The sequence below is a fragment of the Calonectris borealis genome, chromosome 7 (assembly GCF_964195595.1).
Source record: "Calonectris borealis chromosome 7, bCalBor7.hap1.2, whole genome shotgun sequence".
NCBI classification, from domain to species: Eukaryota; Metazoa; Chordata; class Aves; order Procellariiformes; family Procellariidae; genus Calonectris; species Calonectris borealis.
The window spans coordinates 22,033,180-22,060,886 of NC_134318.1; the positions used below are offsets into that span (position 1 = coordinate 22,033,180).

General features: G+C 59.0%; 1 protein-coding gene across 1 annotated transcript in view; it reads right to left on the reverse strand.

Annotated features, from left to right (window-relative positions):
- Nucleotides 1-27,707, reverse strand: part of PSD (pleckstrin and Sec7 domain containing) — a 35,273-nt gene that overhangs the window by 6,773 nt on the left and 793 nt on the right. The window contains exons 2-9 of the mRNA XM_075154511.1: nucleotides 27,535-27,637; nucleotides 26,570-27,038; nucleotides 20,590-21,033; nucleotides 10,951-11,145; nucleotides 10,349-10,429; nucleotides 9,700-9,812; nucleotides 8,813-8,871; nucleotides 8,219-8,308 (exon numbers count right to left, since the gene is read on the reverse strand). Of these exons, the coding sequence (XP_075010612.1) occupies nucleotides 8,219-8,308; nucleotides 8,813-8,871; nucleotides 9,700-9,812; nucleotides 10,349-10,429; nucleotides 10,951-11,145; nucleotides 20,590-21,033; nucleotides 26,570-27,038; nucleotides 27,535-27,637 (1,554 nt within the window). The remainder of the gene's footprint in view (nucleotides 1-8,218; nucleotides 8,309-8,812; nucleotides 8,872-9,699; nucleotides 9,813-10,348; nucleotides 10,430-10,950; nucleotides 11,146-20,589; nucleotides 21,034-26,569; nucleotides 27,039-27,534; nucleotides 27,638-27,707) is intronic.

The window sequence follows — 27,707 nt, forward strand, 5'->3', positions numbered from 1 at the left end:
CAGAGGCGGGCTCGTGGCAGCACCCAGTGCTCCACAGCGATGTGATGCTCCCATGGAAGACTGCCCAGGACCATGCTTAAGCTTTGTGAGAGACTTCAGCAGGGCGCTGGCCCTGGACTTGCAGAGACACCAGCACATCGTCATTCATTAAGACCTCAAAAGATCTCATGGCTGGTCGAGGCAGGATGGGCGTTTGCCTACTGCTGGGCTGCTGCTGCTTGGGGTGGCTGTGGCCTGTCCCTACCCCTTCCCCAGCTCCCTCCAAGCACCCTGCCCTCCCTGCCAGCCCGAACACCGCCAGCTTGAGCAAGGCAGGACCCACTGCCTGCATCTCAGCACAGGAACAAGCTGAGCCTGCCTGCAGCGGGATGCTCCAGGGCCCTGCTCCCAAGCATTTGTCCGGTCTGAGCTGGGTGCAAGCCAGCTTGGCACGGCTCTGCAGCCGGGGAGGCTCCGGAGAGGGTTTCAACACAGCACTCGCAGAGGGCTTCGGAGCAAGATCTGGAAGGCATCATCCTCGGAGGAAAATAATCGAGTCTTGCACAGGCTGTTCAGGCAGCTGTCAACATCCATCACTGGGCCGGAGACTGCTGCTGAGAGATCTTGCTGGTGGCTGAGAAAGTACAACTGGAGGCGTGCAGGGGCCCGGGAAAGTCGGCCAGCAGACAGGCCCCAGCGGTGTCTGGGGACGGGACATCCATCACTCCCCCGAGAGGCGCAGAGGCCGGGACAGAGCGGGGAGCCAGCTCCTCCTGCACTTCCCTGTTGGGGAAACGCTGGAGCAGCATCAGCTTGTTTCTCAGAGGATGAAAGGGATCGCCCCGATCTGCAGGCAGAAAGCGGGGTTCACTTGTCTCCTAGGAAGACAGGAGCCTCATGGAGGGGGTATGGCCTCAGTGCCCAAGGGGAGATTAGACCCCAGCCCCATTTGTGCAGCCCCTGGTGCCAGAGGGGCAGGATGCTGAGGTGTGAGCAGGGGGTACCCGCCGGAGGGCTGGCAGCAGGGCGGCCACAGGAGCACAGGTTGCAAAGAGACCTAGAGAAGAGCCTGGGAGAAAAAAAACAACCCAAAGTCCTGCAGAACACAACCTGGGAGCGGAGCAGGAGGAGAAGCAGGCGTCTCAGAGCAATGTGGGTGATAAGGAATTGCCACGGGAAACAGAAGAGAAGGGATCTTACTCACTGCCAGGGACGCACCTGAGAGATGCTGAGAACCAACAGACACAAAAAGGAGACTGGAAAACTGGCACAGAGAAGTGGAGACTGGAAACTGCAGAAAAGCTCCTCGGAAAGAGCAGGCAGGACGGCATGCGTGGCTTGGCTTTCACCCGGCTCAGTGGTGATACAGAGGAGAGGGGTCAGCTCCGCGCCCCAAGGAAGGGAGACGTGAGCCAGCTGACCGGGGATTTTGGAGGACAGGGCGAGGCACCGCACCGGAGGGGACCACAGCCCCCAGGCCCCCAGACCCCCAGCCCCACGCAGAGCTTGCTAAACGCCAAGTGAACGAGTCAGAAGATGCTCGGAGAGTAATTCTGGGTGGCACAGTGCCGGAGAACAGCCCGGCAGAGCACCACGCTACAAAAACCTGGGCTCTGGGACTGTCCGCGCGCACTTCAAAGGCTCTACTGCTTTGTGGCTTCAGAAGGCTCCAGCCGCCCTGCTACAAGCCCCGGCAGCATCCCACAAGCCCACTGCAGGCAGGAGCTGCCAACTACCCCCACCTCAGAGACGGGGAGCAGGGGCTGCTCAGCACTCCTGTGCGGGGGGATGATGAGAGGCAAACAGGGGGGCCGGGGGGGATTGAGAGGGCAATGCAAAAATTCACGTCTACACTTAAATCCTGCCAAGACTCTGCTTGGCTAAATGCCACCCCCAGCTGACACCGGTCTCAGGAACAAAGCTGGTGGACTCAGCCCAAGTCCTAGCTGAGAAGATGCATTCCAGCCACAAAGCCCATCCTGGTTTTCTGGTCCCGTGGCAGTACTACCGCCCGTGAGTCCACTCAGGCTCTTTAGTGCACAGACCGTTTCTGCTGGGGAAGCACAGGTGGTTAGGCTCCTGAAGCCTGCAACCACATCAGCAGAGACCAGAGACAACAGTTTCATCACTCAGCAGGTCCCTCTTTTCAGGCTGTCTTTGCTCCGTGGATTCATTCCCCCAGGCTGAAAGGACGGCACCTCTTGGCAGCTCTGAACTTGCAAGCACTGCCCAAGAGAAAGCAGGGCACTGGCCCCGTGCCACCGCAGCCGACCCCAAGCGTGGTTGGGGTTTTTTGTCATCGCCGGGTTATGAGCTCACTGCTGCAGCACGCAGGGCCAGCCAGCTCTGCCCTAAGCACGCACAAAGCCGAAGAGACCTAGGAATATACTGTCCCAACGGGATTTCTAACATCTATCTTTGGTGCCCTCCCTCCCGAGAGCAGGCTGAGAGGACGTCCCCAAGTCCTGCTCTAGCAAACAGGAGGGGTGGGGGGCTGCACTGGGCAAGAGGCAGGGGGCTCTGATGCTCCAGCCCAGCCTTAGCGCCAGCCCCACTGCGGATGGCCCTACGCAAGCAGGGCAGGGAGAAGACATCCTTCCTCAGCTCCCCAGCTCAGAGCAGACCAGAGAGGAGAGCCAGTGCTGGTTTGGGGAGCCGGGCAGCAAGCTGGCCTGGACACAGTTTTGGCACAGACTGGGCTGTACCGAGGGCTGTAGCCCAGCACTCAAGTAACAGAGGAGGGTTAAGGCAGGAATTCAGGCATCCAGCAGAGGGTTTTAACCCTTTCTGGGGTGCCTCTTTTACGGACCATAACTCTTACGGACACGTCCCCTTTCCAGTCTGCTGGTTCCTCTGCTAAGCAACACAGTGCTCAGCTCTCAGCGCTGCAAGATGCCCTGTGCAGGTCAAGGTTCCCCCTCCACCTGCCAGCCCTGTGACCAGCCACGGCTGCATGACATTCTACAAGACAGACTTCACAGCCACCAAGCGCCCTCCCTGCAGTCATTCTCCCTCTCTCCGTGCCTGGCAGCATTTCAACATGAGAGCTCAATTGCTGGCTTTCCCCAACTTTTCCTTAGCAAAATATCTTTCTCTACACCCAGCCACAAAGCTCCGTCAGGTCCCCCAGGCACCCAGACCCCACAGCTGCGCAGATACGAATGGCACCGTCAGATCAGGGACGTATATCATATCTATGTCAGGTCCCTTATTCACCTTCACAGCCCCCGCCCCGCCTCCACCCCCACTGCCTGCCCAGCACGTACAACCCATGGTCCAGAATAATTCATCACCTGGCACGCATCAACCCTGCTGCACACACCCTGTGTCCCCCCCTCCCCTCCACTGCAGAGGGGCTCCCACGTGCACACAGAGCAGAGTGACTTGGGGACAGTCTTTTTTCCCCGTTGGGTGGGCTGCCACGGGGACAGTGTCCTATGCATCACCTTCCGCCCTGCTGCAGGCAGCAATAGCAGGCAGCGGGGCACAGCTGCCCATCCTGCCCCATGCTTTTGACTCAGCAACATCATAAGCTGCACCAACATCTTTTAAAACATTCCTTGCCCAGCCAACTGCCCATCCCCAGGACAGCAGACCCCTCTATCCCTCCCAGCGCAGCCCCACAGCGCGGGAAGCAGCAACCGAGCATCTCCATTCCTGCATGTTTCCATCTGAGTGCGTCACAACTTAATGCTGCCCCCAGACCGTACTGCGCTATGACAGCATCGCCGCTTGTCACGGCCCTGATGTCCCCACCGGGCTGGTTTTGACCACAGGGGCGGCTCAGGCGGCTCTGGGGTACCCCTGCCTGCTTTGCCCCAGCCTGTCTGCAACGCGGGAGCCGGTGAGGACTCTTCTCTCGCTGCTACACTGGAGGCAGGCACCCAACCGAGCTAGGATGTGCCCAGAGACAGCCTGTTCGCTTCTCCCCACCTAGGACCGATGCACACCAGACTAACACCTCCAAAACGGAAGCTGGCTCACAGCGAGCAAGCTCTTGGCAGTAAAAAGCCCTTTTTTGCCCAGGCAGCCACTCCTTCCTCTCCAGCTCCGCTCGGCTGGGAACCGGGGCTGCGGCGCTGCCCCTCTGCGCTGCCTTGCGGCTCTCCCCGACGCCCCAGCCGGGTGCCAGTCTGCCCTGGCCAGGCTGGCACGGCTCAGCGCAGCCCTTGGCTGGGAGCCCGCAGAGCTTGTCACTTATGCTAAGCTGGAGGGCTGGTCCCAGCGGTACGGCTCTGTCCTGGATTCTTCTCGCAGCGATGTTTTCGAGCAAGCGTTGCTGTCAAGCCATCGTAAGCGGCGCAATGTCACCCAGGTCTTGCCCTGCTCCACCACTCCCGTGCGGGATGGGATGGGGGGAGGACAGCAGGGTTGGAGACGGGGACCCTGGGGCAGAGGGGGGCTGAGGGGACCCGTCTCCGCAGAAAGCAGGCAGGGGAGGGAGATGGGGCTGGCTGCTCGCTACATCCACGCCAGGGCTGAGGCACTCGCAGCGGGCGGGCCGGCGCCTGTCCGGGCGTGTCCCTCCGTCCGTCCGCCCGTGTCCCCGCCGGAGCGCAGGGCGCTACGCATCCCCCCGCGGCGCCCCCCGCTCCCCCGCCCGCCGCTTACCGGCTTCTTCTTCCGGCGGCTCTGGAGGCGGCTGACCACCAGGTCGGTGTAGAGCACCGGCTTGAGGGTGCGGGAGCGCTGGGGCCAGCCGTAGCAGAAGGTCTCCACGCCGCGGTAGTTGCGCCCGTAGCGCACCGAGCACATGGAGCGGGACCGCATGCGCCCCGCGCTGCTGTTGATGCTGTTGACGCCGATCATCCTGCCGGCGGCGGCGGGGGGGGGGGCGGCGGGGTGCCCGGCGGCCCTGCCCGGCCCTGCCCGGCCCTGCCTGCCCTGCCTGCCGCGGCCCGCTCCGCCGCCGCCGCCTGTTGAAGCCGGGCCGGGCCGGGCAGGGCTCGGCGGCTGCTGCCCGACAGAGGCGGGGCCCCGCCCCGCCCCGCCCGCCGCAGCCAATGGCGTCCCGCGGCGCCCGGCCGAGCCGAGCCGAGCCGAGCGGGGTCGAGCGGAGCCGAGCCGAACCGAGCGGGGTCGAGCCGAGCCGAGCCGAGCCGAGCCGAGCCGAACCGAACCGAACCGAACCGAGCCGAGCCGAGCCGAGCCGAGCCGAGCCGAGCCGAGCCGAGCCGAGCGGTGGAGCCGGGCCCGCGGAGGCAGCCCTGGCGCTGATGCCACTCGAGTTGCCGGAGCTGCCCCCGGAGCTGCCCCCGATACACCAGCTGGCCCTCCCTGCCTCCTTTCCAGCCCACAAGGGAGAGCGGGAGCAGGTGGCTGGACTCTTCTGGGCTCATGGGGCTGCGGGGCAGTGGTGGTGACACCTCAGGGGCTTCCTGGGCTCCATCGGGCAGGCAGCACCTCCACTCTGTGCCAGCTGGGCAGCCTTCAGAGCTGCTGCTGCAGCCCAGCCTGCACCAGGGACCTCCAAAGGGCTGAGCTTGTAGGAGATCTCAGACCTTCCATCTTCAGTGCCCACCCCACACTTAACCCTCCTGCCCATTCCTTTGAGGTCAGGCCAGAAAAATCAGTAGCTAGAGCCGCCCAGCTGGTTAAGGGCAGGACGTAGATGCTCAAGGGAGCTGTTCCCATGAAGAAGCAAAGGGCTGGGCATCCTTGCAGAAGGCATGAGAATCGATGCGTAATTTAGTTAGGCTTGACCGAGTAGGAGATGCGGCCAGTGGAGAGGGGAAATTTTCCACTCTGTCCTGACTGCTTGGCATAGTGATCGCTGGGCAAAACTGGTGAGGGAGGGGGCATGGGTGCCCAGTCCATCAGACATCCTGGACTGCCCTGGAGACCAGCCATGGGAGACACAGGGGCAGGGCAGCGTATTGCTCCCAGGGGAAACAGCCAAAAAAAAATAGCCCAGGGCATTAGATTGAGCAAGCGTTCCTGAGATTATAGCTCAGAGGTGGAAGCCAGGGCTTTCTTCCCACATTGCTAATAATTTACCCAGCACTCTGAGCGTCTGAGCCCTGCCGTTGTGCCTCCAAGCTGGAAGGTGGGGGCCCATCCTACCTTCCTCCCCCGGGGACCTGACTGCATTGTCAGGCTTAATTCATTAACATCTGTGAAGTGCTCCAGCTCCTAGGCTGGAAGGCAGCACAGATTTGGCTCACTCCTGCAATCGTTAAGCAGCACTAGGGAGAAATGGGGTCTGATCTGGTCCTACGGTGTTGTTACCAGCCAGCAAAGCACAAGGTTAAGCTAAAAGAGTAAGGAAGATGGAGAAGAGCTAAGGCTCTGCGAAGCGATCAGTCATGTAAAGGTCAAGTCCACATCTGAAATATAACAGACAACCAGCAACAGTGAGTGAAATCCCAGGGGGCCTGGGCTAAAATCACACTGACAAGAGAAGAGCAACATCTCAAGAGCTAACCAAGATACCACCAGCTCCAGGACGTCCTGCTTCACCTCCTTCCCTGCAGGGTGGGCAACTGCCTTCATTTGGCCACAGGAGTTTGGGTCCAAGCCTGCAGATGTGGGCATCCTCAGGCACAGCATTATATGGGTTCTTATATCCCCAGCATGGCTCCCTGCCCCGGTGGGGAGGATACCCAAGTTGGAGAGCTGGGCAGCCCTGCCTGAGGAGTACGATTCTCCAGGGGAGCTTTCAGAGCCAGAGGAAAAGGCTTCCAGCAGCAGCAGCTGAGTGCCAGTAAGGCATCGCTGCCTTAGCTCCAGCAGCAGCGCTGAGCAGGGCACAGCGAGGCGCTGCCAGTGAGGGGGACGTGGTGCTCAGCTGTGAAAGCACAAGCTTTGAAGTGTTTTTGTTTCTTCTGCATAAAACTGGGATTGTTTACATGTATTATCTAGCAGTAGATAAAGTTCTCATCTGACTCAAGCTGCCACCTGCTCTCAGGCATTGTGCTGCGTTTGTCTTGGGGCTCCCCGCAGCCAGAGACGAGGGGAGAGCCCAGGCTCCCTGTGGGTCTATTCCTGATGCTATCGCCAGAGTCACAGGGGATGGTGACCTTGTGTCCCCTGCAGCCACCTAGGTCCTGCCCTGTTGTCCTTTGTTTCCCTGGAGGCGAGTGCTGTGGGTGGGGGCCACCTCAAGACCTCCAGCTCTGAAGCCTGTGGGGCAGCAGCCTGCGCTATCTCCCCAGGCAAGCTTGAAAGAGCCCCCAGGATCCTTCTTCTGTGCTGTTGGAGCTGCCCAAGACCCAGCCTTGAGCTTTGGGAAGCTCCTCTGAAGCCTGCCAGCCCTTCTCCTCCCCTACTGCCCTTAAGAAACGCATGTGCTCCTGGAGGGTTAAAATTAGCCAGCCAGCTGTGCAGCACACTGGCACAGGAGCCTCAGTCCCCAGGCACAGCCCGCCAGCCAGGTCTGCCGAGGAGGCAGCATCCTACCTGGGGTAACAGGACTAGCGCAGGTTGCCGCAGGGAGGGCAGTGCGAGAGGCTTTCCCCATTTCTCTGCCCCTCGAGGCTGTGTGGGGACCCATGCACCAAGCAGCCGAAAGCAGTGGGTCAGAAGGGAGAGGGTGTCTTCTCTGGCTGAGCCTGGCAAAGGCTGCCCAGGAGAGGCACAGCCCCTTCAGGCACCTTTCCTCACCGGGCCCTTCCCCAGCGCAGGCTGACAGCGCTTTCCCCATCTCACCCGCCCTGGGACCCCACTCCCCCTTGCATGGGCAGGGGCTCCCCGAAGCAGAGCGGTGCTTCAGGTGAGGAGCTGCAGCCTGCCCCACACGTGGTTCCTCGCACTGCCTTTTGCTCCCCCTCCCCAGCACGGCTCCCATACAGAGGCGGCTGAAAAGCGGCGGTGGGAAGCACCGCAGCTGCAGAGGGAACAGGCCATTTTTAGCAGAGCAGCCTCCCCGCTGCTGGGCTGCGGGCAGAGCTGCGCGGGGCTGTGCTGCAGTGCTGCAGCCTCCCCCCGCTGCCTTACACCCAGCAAAAAAACCTAGTAAGCTGGCCCTGCATATGCCCCCTTGCCTGCGATGCAGGCAGAGCACGAGCAGTGAGAGCATCAGGGCCCCCAGGACAGTGAGAGCTGTCCTCCTGGGGGAACGAGGCAGCCCATGTTCCCCTCAGCAAGGCAGGAGGAAAGCTGCAGGCCAAAGGACCACCACCATTCCTGCATGAAGATGGACACATTCATTGCATCCCACATAGTCATCCATGTGATCCCACCCAAAGCTCTCGCTTTTGCTCCTGCTGCTTGGCTGGCCAGGGAGAGCAACCGAATTTACCTTGAGCAGCTCCTTGGGGAAGTCAGTGCCTCCGTTGAGCCCTTCCAAGTTGCCAATGAAGTCAGAGCAGGACATTCTCTTCCCGATGTTCTGGGGGAGCCAGGGGGAGAGAAATGCGGGGGGTTACCTTTGGGCCAGAGGGCCGGTGCTGGCTGGAGCAGGTCCCACAGCCCAGGAACAGACTGCCCACCTCTGCAGGGGGTGAGGGACCATCCAGGTCTCAGGGAGGCTGCTGGAAGGTGCGGGGAAGCTGCCAGCTTTGCCTAGACTCCAGGAGTTTTAAATAGCCTCCTTTTTCTAAGTTGGGTGCTACCCACTCCCATGGCAGCTAGTTTTGGAGTCCCACTCCCACCCTCTCTCCCTGTCCACTTTCCTCTCTGTCCTCATCCCACCTCCACATCTTCCAGCTCAGCACATCTCCTCCAAAGCCCCACTCTCCTTCACCAGCTCCCTCTCTCAGCCTTTCTCCTCTCTCCTCCCCAGACACATTAGAGGTGACCAGCCCTCCCGGGTCCAGGGTCCCATACCTGCGGTTCAGGGTGGTGGGGACAGACAGTGCAGGGACAGACGGGGCCGATGGCAGTGGGAACTTACATGTCCATGCAGATCTGTGTTTAGCAGCATCAGGGCGCAGGTGAGTGTGTGGGCTCCGTCTGAAGCACAAGCACAGGACAGGAATTAGAGCCCCTGGCTCGGCCCCGCAGCTGGTGCTCCAGCCCCTCAGCATGTCAGGCAGGGCACGGGGGCTCTGAGCCCCCAAGACAGCCCCGAGCCCGCTCCTCCCACCCCAGCACGCGGAGCACACAGCAGTCAGCGTGGTGCTGGCAGCACGCGGGCGAGTAGGTAGGAGGCCACTGAATTAAAGCTGGTCCCAAACCTGAGCGTACAAACTCCATTCCAAGCCTGCAGCCCCTTCAGCCAGGCAGCGATGCTGCAGCTAATCCTGCAGAGCTCCTAGCACGGCAAGGTGGGACCGGCACAGCCCTCTGCCAGCCAGGCAGCCCAAACCTCACCTGCCCCAGAGCCAGCCCAGAGCAGACCCAGCACGTGAACGCACACAGGAGAGGAGCAAAGATGTGAAACAGTACAAAGTAGGTGTCTGTGCCGCCCCGGGTGCCGGGCACCCGAGTTTTCTCACCTGGCTACTCCCTGAGCCGAGGGTCTGAGAGCTGGGGTCTATTTGGTGAGGAGGGCCTTCTCTCGCCTCTTGTGCTAATCTGCTCAAGGTCAGAATTAAGGATGGGTTGAGCCCTAATTATGCATGATCCAACCAGAGCAGTTTGTTTTAAAAAAAAAAAATCTAAAGCATCTGTCATTTGAGGGAAATGACATCTCCGTAACTGGGGCTGTCTCCTAAGGCGTCAGTACAGGCTCTCAGCCTGCTCTCTGGTTTCAGTTTGAGCACCTTCACCGAGTTGACGAATGCATGGGCTCGCTTGAAACACACACACACGCATACACGGACACGCATGGTTTCTTACCCTCCGAAGAGATGGCGTTGGGATTACACTCGTAATAGCGCTGAGAAAAATGAGCCAGCACTCGCTCTCGCTCTTGCGTCTCTCCCATTAAGGCCAGCTCCTTTAGAAAGGACCTGAAGAAGCAGCAGCAGCAGCATTGGTCACACCTGAAGCCCACTAGCAGCTTCCCCAACCCACCTTGGACAGGAGTGGAGCTGTGCTTTCTGGTCTAGAGACCCCGCTGTGTGCCAGATGAAGCCCGGCCATCGCACATCCCTCCCAACCCACTGCAGGACTCCCCTCCACGCCCACAGCATCATATCCTGCCGGCACATCGCAGAGACCTACAGCCAGCCCTGGGCACTACGCCAGGGAAGGAGGTGGGGGTGACACCAAGAGGCTCTGGGCTTAAGGCCTGGAAAGCCAGTCCTAGGTGAACCTGACTGTCACCCAACTGCACTGGTTGGTGCATTAAGACCAGGGATGCTCTTTTGCAGTTCTGTGGCTGAGAGACCAACCCCTGCCATATAAGAGGTAAGGGGATCTCCAAGTGGGAGCCGTGGGGTCCCAGATCCCTGTGCGGGTGCGGAGCTGTGGAGGGCATGGTCTGCTAGGACCCCACTTGGGTGGCCACCACACACGCACACATGTACATGCACTCAGCTCTGACCTGAGAGCCTGGTCCAGGCTCATCCCCGTGAACACGAAGAACTTCAGATATTCCCCTGCCACCATCTTGCTGAACTCATTGCTGAAATAGAAAAGGGGGGAGCGAGAGTCGGATCGACCAGATCGTGGGGACAGCAAAAGGCACACAGGGGTGGGGTGGGTGCCAGGAGGCTGGGAGCTCCCCAGGGCTGTGGGAAGCATGCTGGGGATAGAGACACCCCACACTCCAATGAAACTTAGAGGAGTCACGCACAGATGCAATGGAAATACTGGGCATGTAAGAGAAACTGGAGAAGCTAGAGCTGGAAGGGCCCAAGAGAGAGGTCAGCTAGCCGTCCCCCTGCCCCGATACCTTACTGAAGCATCCAAGATGCAGTCATAGTAGGAAGGTACCAAAACCTGGATGTCTCTTGGGTTTTAAGACCTTTAGAGGGAATACCTGGTACATCTGTGCCAGGTGTACCAGTGATGGGGAGTGGGCTCTGGGGTTCTGCCAGCTATTCTCTGCCAGCCTGGTGCCCTGCAAGGGCAGCAGCTGTGGGTACACCGCGGGTGCAGGTGGGGCCCTTGCAGAACCCGTTCCTTGCGAATACCCACACGTACTTCTTCCCCAAGTGACGGGCCACATCTGCTTTTTTAAAGCCATCCAGGTTGTAGAGCCTCTTGGCCAGGCGTTTGGCAGCCTCCAGGTCAGCCTTGTGCCCGTTGGAGAGGGTGTCCGTGCTGCCCAGGGCCAGCTGCTCCACGCTGTCCATCTCCGAGTCCGAGTCTGAAACCAGCTGGCTCAGTGGGTGGTCGCTGCAATAGGAAAGGCCACTCCACGTTAGCCTGCCTACAGATCCTCTCCTCGTTCAGCTTTTCAAGAAACGCAGGTTCCTCACTCTGCTTTGGAGACCAGCTACTCACTGCTGGGACCCAGGATGAGCAACACTGGTTAGAGACACTCCGAGGTCAGGTCTGGGAGCTAAAGGAAGGTTTGGCAGTGTGGCTGGAGGAGAGGTGGGGTGTCATCCAGTGACTGATGACAGGACCAAGGCACCCAAACCCATGTCCAAACTGGATGTGGAGAGACAGGACAACTGCTCCGAAGTCCCCCACCCTGCGCCTGTGAAACTGCATGTGTGGGCTCAGGCTCTGCCAAGCTCAGCTGTAGCAGAGACTTGGAGCAGAAACATGTGCACATCACATGCTGTCCTACAAATCCGCACTCATTTTTTTAACCTGGACAAACTCCTCGTGCTGCTCTTGAGTGCACTTTCTACCCAAGACAGGACGACTATAATTCTTTCGCTTGCCTCTTCCCACCCACCGACTTCAAAGCACTTCACAGAAGGGAAAACCGAGGCAGAGAGGGTGAAGACGAAGGAAACCCCCCCCAGCCTCCCAGCGCTCAGCGGGGTGTACTGTCTTCTTCAGGCTGCCCATCAGCTCTCAGCCCACCATGCCTTAAATGGCCACATTAGGAGACGCTCTTGGCTTAGCCCCCGAAGCAGTCTGACTCAGCAGTGCAGAAGTTAACCCAACGAAAAAAATGGTTGAATCTAATCAACAACAAACGTTAAGCAACTCTGACCTCGCCCAAATTTTCTGGCAGCCCCCGCAATGTTCCAGTCTGATTTATTTTTAAAAGTCTCTAATTGACTTTTAAGAGGCCTGCTCTCCTGGGCCAATTACCCAGGCCAATCTCCTTGAGGCTCCACTTCTTCCACGAAGGACGAGCCTCCCTGCTGCTCAGCGCTGCCTGTCCCTGGGGAGCCCTGCGCAGCACTGACAGGCTGCCCCGTGCCTCGGGGGGCTCTTGGGCACCTTCCTCCCGGCATCCCGGCATCCCCAGCTGGCATGCAGCAGGGGAAGCTGCTCTGCGCTCAAACCTGTGGGCCAGACACTTCCCTGGTGAAAGTGGCTCTGACACCCTGCGAGTCCCTGGGAAGGTGCACTTGACTTGAACCACCGCTGAGCTTGGCAGTGCCAGGCGGTGATTGTGGTAAGACCCGGATGGGTGGCCCAGGGCAGAGTCGTGCCCATTTGGCCCCAGCTCTCTCCAGGGAGCCTGTCCATCACCCCATGCCACCCTGGTGGGAGCAGTCACAAGAGTGGCCACAAGGTCACTTGGAGCCCACCAGCTCTGAGTCACCTGCTCTGGGGACCTGCGCTGGGCAGGAGACTTCCAGCATCACCATCCACATCACCAGCGCACCCGGTCCTGTGGGCATCCCTCCCAGCTGCCTAAAACCTCTCCTCCTCCCAAAATAGGGTGGCTGTATCCAAAGGTGCCGCTGGCATGGGCTCTAGTGCCCGCTGCCCTCCAGCTGTGCCTGGCTGTGGCTGCACTGGCTGGCAGGGCCAAAGCCGCCCCAGGGAGTGCCCAACAGCAGAACTGGCTGGGTGCCAGCGCTGGGCACACACCTCGGCCCCGCTGTGGCTCCTTGTGCCCTCAGCCAAGGACAGGGCTTACAGGCTCTTTGCTTCCCAGCAGCAGAGATGAATCCATCCCAGCAACTGGCACCTGCCAGCCACGGGTTGTGGTGACTGTATTTTTCTCTAAAACTCTATCTGCTATCACAGGGGCACAGGCACTGTCCCCTTCCCAGCCCAGCAGCTCCAAGGCTGTTTTTCCAGACAGGCTGAGCTACAAAACTCAAAGCCACCCCTCTACCACTCCCCACCGCTCCAACTGCGCCTCCAGAGCAAGCGGCTGCTCAGTCACCCTCTGAAGATCTTTTCATTCTTCTCAACCACCATCATTAAAAACTCCCCATACCTTTCTGGACCTTGCCTGTCCTGCCCGAGAGGCGGTCCTCCCTCACATGGCCAGTTCCTGGAGCCTCCGGGGGCAAACCTAGAGCTCTGAGTCTCCTCCCATGACCTCTCTTCCCAATCTGTGGTCCTCAGCTTTCCTACCTAGTGCTGAGCATCCAGGCATGGGGCCATTTACAAAACCTCTCTTGTCCTTCAACATCTGTATCTCCCTGCAGGCTCCCAACCTGTGGCTGCAATCCTTGCCTTGCTTCTTGCAATGTGCATGCAGGGATCACAGCCTGGGTCTCAAAGCAGCTCTACCAGCGGGATCTACTCTCCCCTCCTTCACCAAGTCCCCATATTGATTTGGGGTTTTACATCAGCAAAGTATAACCTTGCTCTCAGGATGAGGCACTACACAGCCGTGCCATGAAACGGGTTTTCTTCCAACACTCAAGGCACTCTCATGCTGTCAAATATGGACCATCAGCCTCAATAGGCTGGGAGTGCCCCATTCGTGGCACCCGTCTGTCACCCCTCAAAGCCCCAGCTGGCTTGGAGAACGTGCAGCTTAAAGAGAGAAAACCAAGAGCCCAATCCTCAAGCAAATGGAGAACAGAGCAAAGAGACATGTCCATGTCTGAGGCAACTGAGGTGATGCTAATTTTCTTGCCAATGAGCTAATGTCTCAGGGTGGTTTTTTTTAGTGTACTTTCTAAAGTGACATTTCAGTTTGGCTTGAAGAAACACTGAGATAATATTTTTTACATTAGATACATTTTCAACCCGAGAACTGGCCCACATTTAAGGAATAAAGATCAAATTTGGTATTGTGCGAGTGTCCTCAGCGTGCCTGAAATGAGTCATCCCCGAGCAGACCCAGCGCTAGCTCATCCCTCTCCCTGCTGCCTGCCTAGGACAGCCACTGCCGTGCCCCATGTCGTCAGGAGCACAGGTCCCCCTCCCACCTCGGAGGTGTTTGCCAGAGAGCCTGGGTCCCCAGCGCCTGTGTTGGCAGCAGCGAGGTGCTTCTGGGGGTCTCTGTGAGGAAGGCACGTGATCCAGCTCAGGGCTTGCCCCAGGACAGAGGCTCTTCCTCGACCGCCTCCCACCCCAGCTCAGCATGAGAACCAGGTTCTGATCCCAGCCCCGGGGACCAGCTGTGGGACCGTGGTCCTGCTCGGGGCCACCGCACCACAGACACTCCTTCTCCAGGGCCAGATGCTTCCCCAGGGCCCAAATGTTCCTTCTCAGGGCCAAACGCTCCTTTCCTGAAGCTGGATCTTCATCTCGCCCCAATATTCCTCCTCTGGCCGCCTGCCCAGAGCCCAGCAGGAGAGACCACAGCACCTTCCCTGGCTGCAATGCACTGGGTCACTGCAGGAACCCTGATGTCCTCTCCACCTTGCTACCACAAACTGGGCTTGCCCGGCACCAAGTTCTCTCCATGGCTGTCAGCAACCAGGAGCAAATATTCTCTCCTGGATGTGGGGCAGCAATAAGGCACTAGCTCAGCAAAGCCTGCCCCAGAGGGCTGACCTCCAGCTCCCGGCTGCCAGCAGGGATGTATCTGCATGGTGGGACCCTTCCCACACTGTATCTGCATGGTGAGACCCTTCTTGCACCAACGCCCCGCTCCCCAGGAGCTGGGAAGGAGAGACATCCCTGGGGACAGGCTGGGCCGGGTAGCTATTGCTTTCAGCTGGGGGTGCTCAGCTGAGCTCCTGGGTTGTCCAGGTCCTGCCTGACACATTTCCAGGTGAGATACCTACTGTAGGAAACTCAAAACCTCCAACCACAATCTAAGTGCCACTTGCTCCCCACAGGAGTTTGCATCCTCACCATGAAGGGACAGGGCAGGGAGCGTGGTCCGAGTCCGTGAGGGACACGTGCATGGGGCAGAGCAGCACTCTGCCCTTGATTCCTGATGCCCCACACACAATGCTTCTGCCGATTGAGCCCAGCCTGCCTAATATTGCTGCTAAGAATGTACCAGACCGGATCTTTGGCTGAGCTAAATAAATGCAGCTCCCTCCATAGGTCTCAGTGGAGCGACTTTGATTTATGACAGCCAAGATCTGGGCTGGTTCGTTCATCACAGAATCGAAGTTAGGGCTGGGAGGACACTTGAAGGTCAGCCAGGCCAGCCTCCAACCACAGCCAGGGCTAGTCCTGCTGTCTGGCAGCTCTGGAGTCCAACCTGGTCCTCAGGCACCCGTCAGCGGCACCCCCCAGCGTTACTGTTGCCAGATCCAGGTAGGACTGAACTTTGGCCAGCTGTGCCCCTCCTCAGTCCTGTTTCTCTGCAGACTTCCAGAGCCGCCCTGCAGCACCAGCCCTCTCCGGAGATGCCTGCCTGTCCTCCGTCACTCCATCCCACCAGCCCCTCTTGTGGGGGCACAACCGCTCCTGCAGAGGACAGAGCCTGACCCTGCAATTCCACCAAACAATTTCTGGAGCCAGCTGAGAGCCTTAAAATCCAGTTACTCACCTGCTGGGTGGAGGGTTGTCTTCTCCTTCAGCGATACAGATGCCATGGGGTCAGCGCAGGGAAACCTGGGTCTCTCAGACCCTCGGGCAAAGTCCAACCTAGGGGCTCTGGGTCAGACCCAGGGGCTGGAACTAATGCCTGACATGAGGGGCTGCATCCCACGGGGATGTGCCGCTGCCTGTACCTCTGTGGGCAGCCCCACCAGCCCTGGGACCCTGCCTGCTGCTCCCATCCTCTATGCTGTGGAGCACCCAACCCAGCCCCCAGCATTGCCACCCCATCCTGTGCTGCCCTTCATGGCTTGACATGGAAATGCCTGGGGGAAAATCCCCCTCGAGGCTTGTGCCTCATTTCTTGCCGTGCCAATGCTTGTGGGGAGACCTCTTGATCCTGCGCCCCAGCCTTGTCCCCCTCCTGTGCTCTCATCCTACACCATCCCTCCCTTTCCCTATCTCCATCCTTTCCTCGTTGCCCTCCTTTCTCTGCTCAGCCCTCTCCCCCCACCCTCCCATATGACACCGCAAACCCACCCATGGAGCCCCAAACTGGGCACAGCCCTCAGGGCATCATCTCACCAGTCTGCCCAGTGCGAACTGGGAGCTCAGGCCAGCTGACAGACCTGCGCTGGCCTCGGGAAGGGGGCGGGGGCCACCGGTTCACCGACTGCTGCAGTAACAAAAGGGACCTTATAAAGAAACACAGCGGAGCTTATTGGCAGGGCCCCGGCGCTCCAGCACACGCCAGCAGCCACGATCTGGCAGGGAAGAAGGTTTCACTCCCGGCGCATCCTCCGCCTGGGGCGGCTGCCAGCCCTACGGGCTCCCCGGTCCTCCCACGCAGCCGCAGCTCCAGGGCTCAGCTCTCCCTCTAGCGAGGCTCCAGGCATGCTGCCCCTCACTGTGGTATCTGGCCCTTTTCACCAGGCGGTTTGCAGGCCCGCCCCTTTGCTGCTGCTTCTCCTGCCTGACCTTCTTTCTGTCCCACCTCAGGCGATGCCCCCGATTCAGGTGCCGGCAGAGCCTGCCTCGCTCGCCTCTCACGGGGGTGGCACGGGGGGCAAGTCACATCCCCTCCCTCCACTGGCACTGCTCAGGGACCGGCATAGCTGCGCCCGGGGCCAAGGCTGCCTCCGGAGGAGGGGGACGGGCAAGGGAAGATGGGCAGCTGGATTTCAGGGGGCTTGCGCCCCCAGGGAGATGCAATTTGTTGTTTACACCCCATCCTGCCTGTGGGGCCGGCAGCCCCCGGCTGCCTGTGTATGGGATTGCGGCAGGCGAGGCGGCTCCTGCTCGCACCCGGCAGCACGGCAAAGCCCAGGGATTTGGATCTGCAATTGCAAAAGCCTGGTTGCCACCGCAGGAGCGACCTCCCTGCAGTTCCCAGGGCTACCCCGGCTCCTACCCCGCCACCTCACCAGCACCCCATCTGCCCCCACCCAGCTCCGCCAGCCCCAGAGAGACCCCACCAGCCCTGGAGGGCTCTGCCCCTACACGTGCTCTGCGGGTCACCATCACAGCCTGGGGACAGACTGCTTTAACTGCAGCCCTCTGCCCAGCAAGAGCGGGGGACCTGCACACCTTCACCTCCCACCCAAACAGGGCGATAACCTACTCACACACTGGGGGTGCCACCGTGGGGTGTCCCGCTGTGGAGGGGTGGGGAGGAGGGTCCCGCACTGGGACCCTTGCTGTTCGGCCACGGCTCCCTCCCTTTTAGCCAAGGCCACTGGAGGAGGCGGAGGCATCCTAGCGCCCGGGGAGGCCTCGCCACGTCTGCACTTAGGCACTCTTCCCATGCACAAGGTCAAGATAAAAGTGTGGTCTCAGACTATCGTGTGCTAAGGGACACCAGAGCCTTGGCATGAGCCGCGAGGCTGCGTGAACCAAGTCCACCAGCTGCCGGGGACACCAAGTCTCCCCAGCAATGCAGGGGGCATCACCAGCTTGGCTGCTCCTGCCACCGAGAGAGATGGAAAGTCACAGGCTGCAGGGCCATCCAGACCTCGACCATTGCAACAAATAACATCAAAGGTTTCGGGGGCACAAGACAGACGGCTGCAGGGCAGCATACACAGGTCTATACCCACTGGCGTTCATCACCAGTCACCCCTCACGCCAAAGCCCTGCAGCCCCAAGGTCACCTCTGCCAACCCTGAGGCCAACAGCCAGCATAAAGCACAGCCTCCACCGCAGAGCCCCCCTGCCCGGGATCCCCAGTCCACCTGAGCTGGTGGCAGTCAGTCTGTACTGCTTCTGACCATAGGTGGTGGCAAATCCCCTGCTCTGGCCCCGGTGGCACAGGTGATGTTGCATTACGATTGCTGCAGAGGTTCCTGAGCTCCTTTCCCCAGCAATTTCCATTAAAGACCCCTTAATAGGGGTGTCACAAGGATACTCCCCACTCAAGCAAATCAGCCCTGCCAGGCACCAGGAGCCGCTGACTCCAGCTCATGGGAACCTTTGAGCAACCAGCCCAGACACTTCTTCTTCAAATTACTTGGGAAGCTTCAGCTTCATGGTCAGCTCCACTCAGAGTCTAGAAAGTTGGTAGTACAAGTGATGGGGAAAGAGGAAACTTCTTGCACCCCTCCCTTGCCCGAAGGCCCTGCTGCCCGAGGACTGACCCTGCAGATGATGAGCTGTCTCAGCCCCTGGTACCCCATGCCTCCCCGGCTTCCCAGTCTAGCTCATGCTGCCAGTCCCAATCTCCACTCCTCTCCACCGCACAAGACACCAGATCCCAACCACACCTGCCTCCCTGTCTGCCATCGCCCACGGGGGCTGCAAGGGGAGGCTGGCTCCATGCCGGGGAGCAGAGAGCTGGGCTGCTGCCTGTCGGGGGCCTGCGGCAGGGCACTGCTCCCCCACGCCTCATTCCTCACCGTCTTTCCCGCAGCCTCCGCTTCAGGCCACTGCTGGAGCCAGGGCACCTGCTCACTGCTGCGGGGCAGCACGGTGGGTCTGAACATCATCCGCAGCCCAGGAGACGGGCAAAAAACGGGGCCTGAACGGGACTAAAAGAGCTGCGCAGGCACCTACCGATAACAACGGGAATCGTTTCTAAATGAGGAAAGTAGTTGCTTGGGACTCTGTGTGCATGTGTAACAGAAGGCGAGGTTGGTGCTATGGAAAGCCCAAGCCTCGGGGTCCCCGGGCCAGGGAGTGCAGTGAGGGCTGCAGCTGGGTTTCCCCTGCGCTCCCCTGCCACCAAAGCAGAGGTACTCCTGCTTGTGAGGGCTGGAAGAGGAGATGACAAGAGGCTCAGCAAAGATCCAGGGCAGTTTGGCGGGGGGGAACACAACACCCCTCCACGGCCTGTGCCGCAGCCCAGTGCTGCTCTGAAACCTGAGCGAGGAGGCGAGGGCAGCGCCACGGTGTCTTTGGCACTGCCAGCACGTTCTGTGCTCCACTGACTATAAACCGGTGAGGAAAAACCTCTGCTAAGCCACTTTATTGCTGCCAGCTGTGTCTCTGCACCCTCGCACCTCCCCGTGCCCCTGCAGCGGTGTTGCTGTGGTACGATGGCACCCTGTGGACGGTAAGTCAGACACTGTCCTCTCGGTTTCTGCAGGGTGCTCTGTTTCGGTCCCTTGCCTTGGCAGAGGAATAGGAAGCCAATTCTTCCTGCAGAGAGCATTGATCATGGCTGGATACTGCCACCCTTTGCTGCCTCGTGCCTCTCAGACATTACCAGTTTTACTGCACAAACCTTGCCTCTGTGCCACCATGTCCCTGGCTTCAGTGTTGCAAAGAAAGGGAAGGCCTAACCCGGTGCCTCTCTGCCCCAAAATGCCCTTGGAGTGATCCAGGAACCACAGAGCAGATGCGATACCCCGCTCTCCTCTCTTGACTGCAGACACCAGAGAGGACACAGAGCTCAGATCCCCACCTGGCCACCCCAAGCCGAGCCTATGAGGATGGTGCAGGCTGCAACCAGAAGTGACAGTCTGGAAAAGACCAAACCCAAAAAAGTTTGGTGTGGAAAAGACCAAAGCCTAGAAAGTCGATGAGGGATTCAGGAGGCTCTGGCATTGCACAAAAGGTCACTGGGCAGAGAGACCTTGCAGGGAGGCAATGCAAACAGGAAAGTCAGCGCTGGCATGGCTGAGATAGCCACCAGCTCTGCAGCTGAACCACTGGACCAGACCTGACATCCAGACTGGACCTGACGACACTCCAGATGAGTGTACCCTGGAAAAGGGAAAAGATGTGGCCTGCCAACCTGCCACATTACAAGTGCCTCAGCCCAAAACCTTGCTGGAGGGAGATGGAGTGCAGGAAGGTAGTGTCTCAGCCTGGACATGGTCTCACATAGGGACAGGTTGAAAGTGGTGGGACTGAGCTCCCCCAGCCCACTCCACCAGGGATGTCCCCAGGCATGGGGCAGCCATCCTGAGCCCGGGTGCAGGCAGGCTTGGAGCAATGTAAAGGGAGCCTCCGGTGGGCTGTGCTCATCTCTGCCCATCATCTCCCAACATACACAAGGCTGAGGAGGTTCATGAGGCCAGGACAATAGGTACAAGACCATGGGACTCCTGCCCTCAAGAAACAGGAGGCTGCTACTCAGATGGTGAGGGACGCAGCAGTATCAGGAAGTCTTGGCCTCCAGGAGGGAAAGGCTGTTGAATTTCTACTGGTACTCAACTTCTGACTGGCCTCTCCGCACAGCCACCACGGTTGCTGGACTGTCCTGCAACAGGAACCACCACGGGATTGAAGTCCTGGGACTTCCTGCTTGCTAGGCTGAAGGAAACCTCAGAGCCCTCCAGCACCAACAAAGCTGGCAAAGATGAAAAAGGAGATGTAGTCCCACCAACACGCCTACCACAGCACCATGGTGATCACTGGCCTGATCGGCCACTTCACAGAAAATCCAGCACACCCAGTCCTGACCCTTCCCCTCTTCCCCAGCAACACAGATTAGGCTCTGGCTGCAAAACACGCCGCACAGGGTTAGACTCCACACCGAGCCTTGGTGGCTCAGCTGGACAGCAAGCGACTTTGGTCACTCACCTCATGTTGGAGGCCAAGGGAGTACCAAAGCTGTCCTCTGAGCGGCAAGGGCTGTGCCGAGCACCCTTCCTTCGTCTCCCCCGCTCCTCCTCCCTCTCCGTCCAGGGGGCATCTGTGGCCGAACTGGTCCCAGAGTCTGGCTCCAAGTGAGCCAGAGGAGCAAAGTTCTCCTCGATCAGCTTGGCGCTGTCTCGGATCTGTCCCTGTATTTCTGGGGTGAGGGTTGGGACATCAAAAGTAAAAAAGGTCCCGTGGGTGCGGGCTGGGGAGGAGAGGATGTCAATGGAGTCCAGGCTGGTGTAAGACGTGCCTTTTGCTCGATGGGACTCCATGATGCTCTCAAAATGCTTGCTGAAAGAGTCCATGCCATCCTTGGAGAGGCTGTGCCCTAGGAGAAAGGGCACTGGAGACTTGAGCATACCCTGTGTGTCTCGGTCCATGATCCTAAAGGAAAAGAAAGTGAGAAGAACTAGTCACTGAAGAGCAAGGGATCAAAGCCCCAAAACAAAAGCCCACGCGCTGCTCCAGAAGGAAACTGGGGAGGGCAGAAATCTCCTCTGAACATCTGTAGACCTCCAAGGAAATGCCTCGCCTGCCCAAGACATCATGGGAGGAGGGACTGGGCTGGCCTCCCTCCGGACATATGCTTCTCCTTTAATGTGCCACAGACTTTTGTTCCTTTAGTGGCTCATCCTCATAAGAAGCTTATGAGATGGCTACTGCTCCCAGTCACTCGACTTGAGCTTAGATCCAATAAAGGGCTCAAGCACCAGAAGCAAGATGTGGTTCAGCTCCATTTCCAACCAAATCTGGAAGTGGCTGAATTTTCCATGAGCCCTCAGAGCTCCTGGCACCTAGAAGGCTCCTCCTGGAGCTGCTCAGGACAGCGCAACACCTTCCTCCATGAACGCAGCACCGTGGTCACTGAGCACCACGCTCAGAGCATGACCAACACCCACCCGCAAGGTCTGCTGGCTGGTGCCAGGAGATGTCTGGGAGCCAGCACAAGGAGATGCTCAGCCCCAGGTTTCCCCAGGCAGTACAGAGGGAGCCTCAAACCCAGCTCTGGACTCGGGGACCTGAGCTGGCCCGTATCCTACAGGCCAGGCTTGGTCCTGGCTCACCATCTTGTCAGGGATCAGCCCTGCAGGAAGGCCCAGCCTGTCCCCAACGCAGGTCCGGGTTCAACCCAACACAGGAATTTCTAAACCCTCAAGCCCTGAGTGTTTTGTCCTGTAAATGAGGTGAAGTGCAGCCTGCCCATCCGTCTGAGCACGTGACAACAGGGACATTTCCAACTCCGGGAACATCAATGCTTCAGCCGTACAAGCATAAACACAGCCCTAAAAGCCTACTTTACTCATAAGCCGCTATCATTTTATTAAAGCCACAGAAAAGCACTTGTTATGCCACTCTCTCCTCTGATTAAAGGAGAGGAACTGCTCCAGCTTGTCATAACATTTGTTATGAACAAACAGCTTCGTACAGAGGGCTCAGAAGATGCGTTGCTGTTACAAGCACCAAATGATTTTCATTCATTAGCCTTCACATACCGCTCAAAAATCTCACCCTAATTACTTCAGCAGGCCAAGAGCTGGCAGCTTGACTCCCCCAGAGTGCCGGCTGGCTTCAAGGGGAGCGCAGCTAAGCCAGACGCAGGTAAGCGAGGCAGGATGGAGGCTGCTCTCGCCCATCCACCACTGTTTCCCTGGCTGTGCAGCACTGCTCAACGCTCTTGCCATTCCCGCCGGAGCCCCAGGAGCAGCCACCTCCAGGGTGGCTTTCTGGCGAGGACGAGGCGAAAGAGACCTCTTTAACATCTGCAGATGAGCTTTACAGATGCAAATGTGCATTCACTGTCCTTACCACCGGCTGTGCGCTACCAAACTGAGCTAACACTGCTGACTTCATTTTGCACCTCGAATCCATAAGAAGGGCAACAGGCCGTGCCAGGGAGGACAACAGCAATAGATGGAAGGGACCTTTTTCCCGGGAGAGGGAGTTGGGCTCATTCTTGTGGTCAAGTATATATTGCCACCAAGCCACAGAAAAAACACAGCTGGTTTTGTCCACACCATCTGAGCTCTGGAAGCAATCTCTCCACCCCAAAATATCAAGCGCAAATTCGTTCAGCTCCAGAAGGATCTGATTGCAGCAGCATGGGCACAATGCTGCCTGCACACACCACTCCTGCTTGGACCTAGACGCTTCATCACTCCCCAGCTGCCGCCCCCCGTGCCCCACTCCAGCCCCCCCAGGAAGGGTCACCGAATGTCACCAAACCAGACAAATGCAGCTAGGAGGAGCAGAGGAGGGGAGGAGACGCAGAGGCTGTAATCGAGCATCTGCGCAAGGGCGACAGGCAGCAGGAAAGCAAATAGGTTTCCAGCCTTGAGCTGGGGCGGGAGAGGTGGTGAGGCTTCCTTGGAAGAGGGCCAGGTGGGTATGGAGGGGAAGCGGATCCCGGGAGCTGATGGCCGTGCTGCATTGCACATCAGCACCAAAGCCAGCAGCAGTTCAGGCGAAGGTCTGCCCGTGGGGACCGCAGGGGTCTGAGCAACTGGGCTTCAGCAGCTGCGTCTGACAGCTGATGGAGGGGAAGGGGCTCATCCCATTCTCCCTGCCTGGTGCTGCAGAGCCGTGCCATCCCAGACGAGATGAGAGAAGGGGGGGAAATCTCTCTCCTCAGGCCCTCAGCGGTTTTCTCTCTCTGCCAAATGCTCCTGTGACCCTCCAGACCCCTGACTGCCCCAGCCATGCCCCACTCCTCCTGCCTGCAGGGGCTCAGCAGGCATTGTGGGGGGATCCCAGCTCAGCCCAAAGAAAGTGAGGCCGTACAGCACCACCCAGCAGCCCCTCGCTTTATTCCTCTCTGAACAAAGCTCTTCTGCGGACCAGCCCCAGCGGCTCCTTGCACTCCCCTGCGCTCCTTCGCACATCTCCTCCAGCTCAGCAGCTGCCCGCTTTTAGGGCTCAGTGTCCCATTCCAACCCGTGCTCAGCTGTAGGTGCTGACCACGGGCACTGCAATTCCCCACCGGCTGCCCGTCCACGCCATCACACTGGGGTCACGCTGCCCCAAGTCCTCCCCCATGAGCTGGAGGCGTCTCCCCCCGCTCATCGGCAGGTGCCTGCTGGCGTCCCCCCTAGCGTCCCCTCTCCAGCCTCGCCAGCGGGAGCCTGCGGGATGCAGGAGCATCACCCTGAGCTGCGGCTCTGTGGCCACGTTGGGCTCTGGGACAGAGGCTCAGCCTCAGCACAACACATCGAGGCTTGTGGCTACTAAGGCAGGCTAAGCTATGCTTAAGCATTTGATGAAATTGGGGCTGTAACTGTTTTTCAATCCCCAACAAGGCTTGCCCTGCAGCTATTTTTCTCTCCGCCAGGCAGGGAGCACAAAAGCTCTGGAAAGGTTCCCCGGGCAGCAGATCCAAGGGTTTTCCTGGGCGAGGCTGCTCTGCTTGCAGGGAGAAAGGGCGTTTCTGCCTCCCGCCAGCCCTCCGTGCTCTCAGGGGAGTGGGGCACCCCCCAGCAAAGCCTCTTCTCTCCTATCAGCCCAAGGCACCGGTGCTGCGGGCCAAGCCAGGCCCTGCCTCCAGCTTAGCCAGCATATCTGCCGATTCTGGGGGAGGAAGGGAATTGAGCCCGCTCTCGCTAGCAGGTCTCGGCTCTCCAGGACTAATGGGAATAAAGACAGTAAAGGCTTAGACTAGTCATTAGAGTCGGTAGATCTGACTCTAAATATATTCAGGGAGCAGATTTGCTGGAAGAAGACACTGTTTCTTCCATTGCTTTCCATGTCTCAGTTGATTTGGTGTTTTTTTAGCCCAATGTCCAACCAGTGGTTAGCACGCTCTCTTATTTTGGGAGGGTAAATGACCAAAGAAGATGCCCTTTGGCCAGAATATGAAGGACAACAAGATAGTACCAAGCCAAAATCCCCCTCGCAGAGGGTGCTAAACCTTTAAGGCTAGATTTTCAGAGGGATTTACGTGTCTAAATGCTGCAAATCAGCATCCAAAGGTGCTTCAGTAATTTGCTACGGCTTGTCCTTCCTAGCTACCGGTCCAGGCCTGGGGTACAGCAGCTCCTGCAGCAGCAGAACGGTGCCCGCTCCGGGGAGCCTGGGGGGCTTCTTAATCACCCCAGCATCACCCCTCCTGTGAGCAGGCAAAGCAGAAAGCTTGACGTAGAAAACATCAATACTGGTGATTGGTAAACAGGGAGGAGGACTGCAGCTGCAATGCTCAGAAACAGTGCGTAAGCAAAAACCTAGGGCTGCGATGCAGGGACTAAACAAGCTCCCCCTTTGAGGCTCGCGAATTTCAAGACACTGCCTGCAGGGTCTGCACCTACCTGGGGAACATTCAGGGGGCTGCAAATCAAAAGAGCCACTGGTCTACAAAGAAGCCATGTAAAATGAACACAACGCCCCTATTTACACATCGTTAATTTTACCGGGAGCACCATCTTTAAGGGCAACAATGCATTTAAGGACACATCCAAGCTTTCCAGCATTCTCTGGAGAGCTACAGTAAGGTGTCTCAGAGGGCGAAAAGCAGGTCTAGGCTTACAGTTTATAAGACTTGTAGTGGCCTAATACATATTTGGAAATAAAATATCACTATGCAAGATAATTATTACAGTAACTTGAAGAACTTGCTTGCAGTGATAATAACTTTACACCTTACTCAAAACTTCCATCAATATTCATTTGGAAAAAATACATAAAAAATGGCTTATTTTCAGCTTTTCTCTAGAACCCAAAGTTTTTAAAGACAGGTCTGGTGGCAGGAGGAATGTATCCGTCCCCTCCACTAGAGATGCAAGGGCTGGACAACCTGGCAGGAGCCCAGCTCCCCTCGAGACATACACCTTCCCTCCCCATCAGCCCAACACTTTCGTGCTTCTCCTTCCCAGTACAGAGGCACCACTGGGGGTTATTTTTTCATTATCTTTTCCAACGCCGCCATCAAACCCTCTCTTTTCCTTTTCTTCCACCTAAATGCTCCCTGCCTGCCTTTTGCACAGCTAGGTGGGTGCCTGCTGCCACACGGCACCCCAGGCACCACCCCGGCTTTGCACTTCCCAGGCCAGACCTCTCCCTACTCCTGCGGAGCACTTGCTGATGATGCTGAGCCCCCTCATCTCACCCCAGACACTTTGCCGATACACGTCAGGAGATGCCCGTTGCTGCCACTGCCTGCGCAGGCATCTCCCGCTCCCTGCCAGGGGCTTTCCCCTCCAGGCGCCTTTCCCGCACAGTGCTCTGGAGCTCCTTCCCCTCCCGATGCCTCCTGGGGCAGGCGGATGATGCCTGTCACTCCTCATGGTCAAACCACCACTCCAGAGGACACTTCACAGGCAGATACTCGTGCCGCCAGGCCAAAACGCCATCTCCTGCAGGTCCTAATTGCCAGTGCCCTCCATCAGCCTCCCAGCAAAGGGTGTTTTGCCACACACGAAAGGGCTTTTTCCAGCCCAGCGCATCCCCCACTCTTTCCCAAACATGGCAAATACCTACTGAGGCCAAGCAAAAGGGACCGCTCCCGCCGCCGAAGCCCAGCCATCTGCAGAGGGGAGGGCAGCCTGGCAGCGCTTGCCAGCACACAGCAGCTCCAGGACACAGCCTGGGCTTGGGTGCCAACGCCTGGCAGCACCATGGCAGGACGTAATTAACCTGGCAGGACTCGTGCCGGGAAGCCTCGGCTCAGACGGGTGACCTGAGCTGCAGGGCTCACCCCAGGGGAGCAGGGCCCACGGCACAGCGCCCGGGGCTGGATCACCAGTGCTGCCCCACGCTTCCCATGGGGTGGTGAGGGTCCCCTTCCAGCCCCGCGATCCAGGACCCCATCCGACGCCAATGCAGAGCTTGGATGGGGCTACCAGCTCAGACACTCTTTCGGCAGAGCCCATTTTGCCATGCAGGGGATAATAAGGAGGGCGAGAGGAGCTTTTTGCCCTCACACAGAGAGCCTCACCTTTCCCTGTTCTCCTTCCTTGTTGCCTCAAACACCTCATCGTCCTCATCCACGTCCCCGTCCCGCACCCCGTCCTTCAGACAGCCGGTGCCCAGGGCGGGGGGCTCCTCCGGTGTGCTGTTCCTCCTGCCTGGGGTGCCCCCAAAGCTTGGGTTGCTCTCGCTGTCCTTCTGGCTCTCAATTGCCGAATCCACCTCCTCCTTCTCGGCCAGGATATCGTCGATGTTGGTTTCGCGATAGCACCTCAGTGGCACGGTGTCCAGGTCTGTCTCGGAGTACTTCACCGTCCTCCTTATAATCCCAGTCTCGCAGGCGCCGGGCTTCTGGCCGCCCAGAGGAGACGTCTCTATCTCCACCTCCACATGGCTCAGGCTGTGCTCGGGCATCGACCCCGGCGGCTCAGCGGGCAGCGGGTGGACGGGCTTCTGGGGGGGCTCGGCCAGGGGAGCGGAATCAGGGGCAGAGGAGCCTGCAAAGGAGCCCCGAGCACTCAGAGCCGTGGGGAGCTGCGCCAGGGAGTGCTGGGGAGCCACTCCTGTGGCATCACGCGCACAGCGAGAGTGGGGTCACACATGTGACGGGGAACGGAGAAGGGGAGCCAGAAGGAAAAAGGGTGGGAGAGGCAGAGACAGGGTGCTAGTGCACCCGCAGCCAGCCCTGAGCCCCCATCCGAACCCCGAAGCCCTTCTGCAGAGGCAGCTGGGGTCTGCCAGGGGTCAGGGCTCTGCATCACCCCCTTTGCACGACGCTTTGGACGGCCACAGGGGACTCTGCGGGGAGGCTGGTGCATGCAGGACCTGGCCCCAGGAGGACATAGATTGGCCGATCTTGGGGGGATCTCGGCTGTCCGGTGGGCACCAACAAGTCCCGAGGGATGGGCAGTCCCAGGGGGAGTCCCGGCAGCGATTCAGACTTGCAAAGGAGAGGTCAATCTGGCCAAGGGCATCCCCCCCCCAACTTCTTACCTGTCTTTGGGGCATCCAAGGAGCCGTAGAAGAATTCCCACTTGGCCCTGGCGATACGCTGGGCATGGGCCGAGCTCTGCCGGGGGTACGGCCATGCGCTACCCTGCAGAGGGGAAAGCGGTGAGTGGGTGGTGGACCCTGGGGCAGAGCCCATGCCCGGCATGGGGGCACCC